This window comes from Vanellus vanellus, assembly GCF_965231255.1.
Source record: "Vanellus vanellus genome assembly, chromosome: Z".
Lineage (NCBI taxonomy): Eukaryota > Metazoa > Chordata > Aves > Charadriiformes > Charadriidae > Vanellus > Vanellus vanellus.
In genome coordinates, this window is record NC_138908.1 from 60,225,293 (window position 1) to 60,232,216 (window position 6,924).

At 45.4% G+C, this 6,924-nt stretch overlaps 1 protein-coding gene across 1 annotated transcript; it reads left to right on the top strand.

Moving 5' to 3' along the window:
• Positions 1-632: 632 nt before the first annotated feature.
• Positions 633-2,334, top strand: TMEM174 (transmembrane protein 174; the record flags this gene model as incomplete). Its single annotated transcript, XM_082497896.1, has 2 exons — positions 633-1,264; positions 2,232-2,334. The coding sequence occupies 2 exons, from the start codon at positions 633-635 to the stop codon at positions 2,332-2,334; spliced, it is 735 nt and encodes a 244-aa protein (XP_082354022.1).
• Positions 2,335-6,924: the final 4,590 nt, after the last annotated feature.

A 6,924-nucleotide genomic window follows, 5' to 3' on the forward strand; every position in this document is an offset into this window, starting at 1 on the left:
CCACCCCCTTTGGCAAAATATCAGAAAGCCTACTTTGATATTTTTTAAACCACAGAAGCTCTGGACTGCAGAATGAGCTGCAACAGAGGTCCAGGCATGGCTATAAATGTCACGCTTGAGAGCACTGCAAAGCACTCCCAGCGATGGCCACACGTTTTCCTGCAGATCCGGGTTGCTGGAGTTGGTGGCCCAAGGAGAGCGAGAGTCGCCGCACTGCTGTTGACTAAACGTATGCTGTCCATATGTTGAATGCATCAGCTAGCAGGGAGCCTAGGAAAAGCTGTGGTGGCTGCAGCTTCCTTTCTCTCCCATCTGGCATGGGCACAGCGAGGAAGTATCAGTGGGTGCCAAATTAAAGAAGAGGATAAACAAAGAGATAAGCAGCCATGCAAGGGTGAAGCCATTTCGGAAGTGATGGTGGTAATTCAAGAAGTCTTTAGTGATCACTTCAGGCTTCACTTCCCAGACCTTTATTCTTCTAAGCAAAGTTTATTCTTTCACATGATGCACTCTGTTAACCATACACGCACAAAGTTCTTGTATAACTAACCTGAACCTTCGACTTTAAATGCTCTGCCAAGTCACTTTCAAGCCCCCTTTCTCTTGAGGCAGAAGATACCTTACACTCAGTAATGGAGCAGAACAACAACAATGTAGAAGATTTCTCCTTGAATGTCTTTTCTGTCACTCCTTGTCAGCCAAACAGATCCGATGTCCTGGTGTCAGATGGGGATAAAGCCGGCACCACTTTGCTCTTTTCAGGTGTGTTTTTGGGATTGGTAGGGATCACTTTCACCGTGATGGGATGGATAAAATACGACGGCATTACTCACCTGGAGTGGACTCAGTTACTAGGGCCTATTCTGCTGTCTGTCGGCGTGACTTTTATTCTGATTGCTGTCTGTAAATTTAACATGCTGACATGCAAGCCCTGTAAAGAAAGAGAGGAAAATATGTCCGACCTCGACCAGACTGCAAGTGGACAGTCCTTTGTCTTCACTGGCATCAACCAGCCTATAACTTTTCACGGTGCCACAGTGGTACAGTACATCCCTCCACCATACCCATCCCAGGAAGGTGTTGCTGTGAGTCCTGGCTACCTTCACCCAGTGCTCGGCTGCTGCGGTGCTGTTTCCTCCAGTGCCTCACCAATTCCCACCCCGGGCTCTGCACACTTCTGCCCTGTCTACCCCCTGGATAACCCAGCTTTTGCCGGAGACGAGAACTACGCTACGTACCCTGCAGAGAATACCAGGAGTCAGAGGTACATCTTCTGAAATGGCTTAGTGTGTTTGCACAGAGGCGTCTGAGTATTTTAAGTGCTATGTACATTTTCAAAGGAAACAAAAGCTAGTCCAGGGTGTTCTCCTTCTTCAGATATTTTTTTTTGTTGTTAGGACTATCTCTTGAGTAAAGACTATGGAGACGTACTTTTTCTGTAAAGGATTTTTATCCCAGTTAAATTCACTTATGAATCCCTTTCAATTTTCAGTCTACTAAATCTGTAGTTATTTTTGAAGATATTTGTATATTAGTATATATGCTCCTGCCCATGGCTTTTTTATGCTTATCTTACTACCTTTAGACTGTTGACTAGAAGGTTATTATATGCACAGCCAGAGGCTTCCACTCACAATCACAACACATGAGTCAGCGCACAAACAGCATTTTTACAACAATGCAAGAATTAGTTTGGTACCAGATGCTCTCCCTCCTGATTATGCCCGGTCACAACACGCTCCTCTCCCACTGCAGCAACCTTCCATCCCTTTTTTCCTAGTTTTGGGGCATGAACAAGATCGCTGATATTACAGAGCAGTACGAAACTGCTGTAGTCAGTCACTAAATAATTTTATACAGTTCTTTCCTCTAAGGAAAAAATATTCTAATTATAGGAATTACTCAGAATTATATCCTTCCTAGAACACAAGTCACTTTTAGTTCCTTTATCAAAGTCTGTTTGAAAAACTGCTGTCTGGCCATCATCCTCAGCAACATGTGTGACAGGCATCAGTAGTGTGAAAACAGAGTTCACATCCTGACACTTTTATACTTCATGGAAAGAACACAGCAAATGGTTGAATAGCAGTAAAACTTCACCTGGTAGCATTTTCTCAAGAAGTCGGGAAGTGCCTTGCCCAGGTAAGGCCGGCAGGAGGTAGCACTGAGGTTACTTGCATGCTTTGTGTTTGCTAAATTCTTTTTGCACCTGCTCCCCTTCCTGTTTCCAGGTCAGAGAACAGTTCTGATGAGCCAGAGGAACTGCTGGAAGACTACGCCTGTGATGGCTTGTCACCTCCACGTTACGAGGAAATATACCCGCTGTCTTCATAAAACAACTATGGACGACAGAGAGCAATTCTAAGAGATGCCAGCTTTTTAATCCCCAAGAATCTTTTCTTTAAACACTCACATGATAAGCAACTGTGAGCAAGATCTTGGTAGTGATACACAGTCCAGTGTCACTGAAGATATTTAACCAATCCCTTCTTTTTCCCCCTCAAAATTCATTATCCCTTTGCTATGCAGTTTAATAGCAGAGCTATTAATTATTTAATAGCAAAACTATCAATAGCAAAGCTATTAAGGATCTAAATCCATACTAGGGTTCCCCAACATGAAACCTGATTTTCAGACTTGCTGAAACCAGTGTGAACTGTGAATGCATAAGGTGTTTGTGGAAGGTCATGATTGCTCCTGGTCATTCAGCATCATTAGAAAACATGTGATTTGTTCTTGATATATTTTCCCTCTTGATTGCTTGGGAAACTTCAAAAGTGCTCAAGTGTCTGATCCATGAAAGTGCCTATAATGCCTATAATTCTGTCTGATTCCTTAGACTAGCTTACTCCTTAATAAGTCCAGTCTACAGATTAGGCTTCCTCGGCTTGGTTCACCCGTACAACCCAGTCCTGTAGGCATTTTTGGAGTGCCCTGCTTGAACCAGAGCGTCCCAGAACAGAGGAAATACAAGTAGTCATCTCTGCCCATCTTTACACAGACCTCTAAGAGATCCTGCATGTGTCAAATTCAGTTCCCTTCCCCATCTGATGGGATGCAAATCACTGTCTCCCACCAGGAGTCCTAACAACTACTAGGTTAATGTCCTAGGTTAAAGAAAATGTCACCTTTCTGAAGCCTTGACAGAGGTGTGTAGTCCTACCAGTTTTAAAGGCTTTAACAACTACAGCTTCTCCCCACTGCACCCTCACTCTGTGGGGGAGCTGTGGTGGAACTCCTTGTGAGGTCCCGTCTCGTTTGAATGTAGGTCTTAGGCACACAACTCAGGCTGTAGGTTCCCCAGAGCATTCTGGCAACTACAGGCTGCAAGTGAACTTGTTCAAGTTCAACTTTCAAGATCAACACGGTTCCAGGCATTGTATCCACAAATGTATTTACAGCTGTGTCTAACAAAGGATGAGGTGCCTAAGCTCCAAAATCTTGCAATCCAGAATGGAGGTCCCCAAAACCTTTGCACATGAGCTATCTAAACCCCAGAGCAATAAGAATGCCATGAGTCCTTCCATTTTTATTTTGTATTTTCACATACGCTTCAAGTTCTGCTTTTCAGTGTGCCTAGAAATGCCGTGACACAGTTGGACGAGTCAGTATCTCCCCATGCAGGATCCCATCAGTTTTGCCCATCTCCCTGAAAGGTCTCAAACCAAAAGCTGTTCTCAGCTCACACCTGCTGGAGAAGGCACCATGCAAAATGATCTAGAGCGCAATGGTCACCATCCAAAGTAACCGAGCAGTGTGCTGCTGCTGTGTCTGCAGGTCAGTATTCTGGCTAGGAATAGCAGGGCTAAAAGCAGATGTGTATTATGGAATGTGTGAACTTTCTCTTACATGCCAACACAGCTGTCTCACCTCCTGCCAGTTGTCATTGATCTGTGATTGATCTCATTGATCTCATTCCTGAGGGCTGGAGAAGCCTGGTGTTGAGCACAGGCAACTGGCAGCTGGAAGTCACTGAGTGTCCATGCAGTCTCGCTAGCAATCAGGGGACGTAGCTCTGGATGGAGAGGTGCATTCAGTTACATGGAGCTGCAAGTGCACATCAACCTCCCCATCCTGTATACTTAGAGAAAAAAAAAAAAAAAAAAATTTTTGGAGGGGCATAAGACAGCCACTGTGCTCCACAGTGGTGAACATGACACTGACAGAGGTCATATTTGGGAAACAGCATTTGAACTGACTGAAAGCTGGATTAGCAACTGCAGCAGCAGCTACTGGACAGTGACTACAAACTATGTGCAAGTTTTTTCTCACTAGAGACATACGGGTCACACTGCTTTTCAGCAGCGATGCCCTGGTGTTAGCAGGTAGGCACGTGTAGTTGGAGAAAGGCAGGCACTCTGTGTTCAGCATGATCGCTATGGGATTGAGTGAGAGAACAGAAGGTCTAAAAATAAATGCAGATTTCTCTTATGGAAATCTCTTGCTCCTCTTCCAGAATTTACATGGAGGTGAACTCATCCTCCCTCCACAGCAGGAGACTGGAAGGTCCCAAATCCCCAGTTAGTTCCACATGGACAAATCCCTGCACTTCACACGTTGTTCTGCTGACTCCGGCAAGCACGGCAGGAGCACAGAGGTCAGGCTTGATGCATCCAATTGCAGGACCAGGGTCAAAATTTCTACCAGATCACCCTCCCCCACAACAAGAAAATTCCTTCAGTCAGAAACCACAGACTTTTGCTGCTGCTCTTCTTTTTTTTTTCCCCCCAAATACGTGCCGTAAGCATGTTTCATGGGGTGATCGTAGCCTTGTTTTTATGACATCAGATCATACTGTCAGAGTAAATATAAGAAATCCAGAAGGTTGCACTGTGGACTCTATATTGGTTTTAAAGTTTACTTCTGTAGAAGCTAAGTTCATTGAGAGAGCCCTGGGTTTCTTTTTAGAGAGAAGGCTGAATAAATACATTTAAATAACTGCAGATTAACACCATTTTGACCCATCAGATGAATTCTGCCTTGAATTCTGTAGGAGTCTTTTCATGCTGCATAGATATTTGAGAAGCTCCAGTCTGATGACATTTCCTTGCTGTACTGATTGTTGATATGTTTTTTAAGAATAAAAAAATATTCTATGAAAGCTTTTCTTCCTCCTCTTCCTTCCACCTTCTACTTTCATCCTTTTTTCTAGCATTTTTTTTATCTTTAGGGGTTTTTTGCTTTTGTTACTCTATCCTCAGTGATATAACCATCATTGAATTCAACTCTCAGCATTATGACCTCTTTCTGCCCCATGATGAGTGAAAGAACAAACCTATTTGGCCAGACCTTCATCCCAGGTGAACTGACACAGCTCTGCTAGACTATACTGATTTAAGTCCTCAGAGCAGCTGGAAGATTCTATTTGAGATTTTGCTCAATCCAATTTTCATTTAAACTAGTGCTCTTTAAGTAAAATTACCTTCTCCCACGTTGCCTGCAATGCTATTTCAGACCTGCAGAATGATGCTTTATTATAGTTAGATGCATCTCAAATTCTAGCCATAGCAACAGAATGTTGTATGTGAGTATTCAGCTATGTAACATTGTGTGGGTTATTGGGATTTTTCCTAATATGACTCCATTTATAAGATTTTGAGTGTAAGCTGGTTAACATATGAAATCAGTAGAGAGACAGGTCTATTGACATGAAGCTGAGCACAATCTCTTCATTGCAGTAAAAATTCTACACAGAGCTACTCTAAGATCGAGGTGCTATTTCAAAACACTAAATGCCACATGCCAAATGCAGCTGCAGGGTGCAAATTTCTTCTTAGATAAAATCTAAATCTGCAGTCTGCTTTTTACCATCAGTTGCTGCTGCATCTGTGAGGAAGTAGAGGAAGACACGAGTCAAGGTTTGCTTTGCTTTGGTCTTGTTGCACTTTCTCACAAAAGCCTAATTTCACCGGATGTATGCGTTTCTGCCACTGATGCTCCTGTGCAAGCACCTGCATACGCATACCCAAGCAGAAAGCCCGTAGGAGCGGGTGTTCAAAAGTAATAACGCTGAAATCCTCTGAAGAGATATTTTTAAACTGAATTGGGATTTAGGAAATTGGGGTTTTGGGGGTTGGGAGGGAGAATAATAATAAAAAAACCTGTAAGTAGGGCTCTTTCCTTTCCAGCAAGCCCTGGTTAAGCACACGGCAGGCTGTCGGCATGGGGATGCTCGAGGATGCTGCATCTCCCCTTCAATTCCACGCGGAACCCGACCCCCTCCATACACACAGACAAGCTCCCACGGGGCCCAGCCGGGCCGGGACCACGCAGGTTCACCCCACGTCCCGCCGTTCCGCCGCCGCCAGGGGACGCCGCGGTGTCCCGGAGCGGCCGGCGGGGGCGGCGGGGACGGGGACGGGGCGGGGGACGGGGACGGGGCGACCGCCCCGTCCCCGTCCCCCGCCCCGTCCCCGTCCCCGCCGCCCCCGCCCGGGTGAATGCTAAAGATGCCATTAAAAAGTAGCCTGAGCTCTCAGACAACTGAGAGTCGGCTTGTTAATGATAATATATATATATATATGTGTATACCTGTGGCAGAAGACCCAGTGAAACCAGCGAAGAACTGAGCATCCCCAGGAGGAGCGGACGTCGGGAAGGGCTTCAGCCTTGGTCGGGGGGAGAGGTGCTGGTCGATCTGCTCCCACGCATTCCTCCTCCACACCCCTGCGACCTAATGGGACAGGGCTTCTCTCTGCATGAAGGATCGAGGGGGAGTCCAAGGGTCGTTTGGGAAGAACTAGGGCATGCTGTTTGTATACAGCACATAAAACAATCTGTGCCTGCTGCAGCAAGTATCATTATTGGCTCCACTTTAGCTGTCAGAGCAAATAGACATCAGCAGAACGTGCTGCTGCTCCATCCCCACGTGTGCACCAGTGTGTCTGGCAGAGAAATCTACAGCGCAGCCAGGTGGGATCTCAA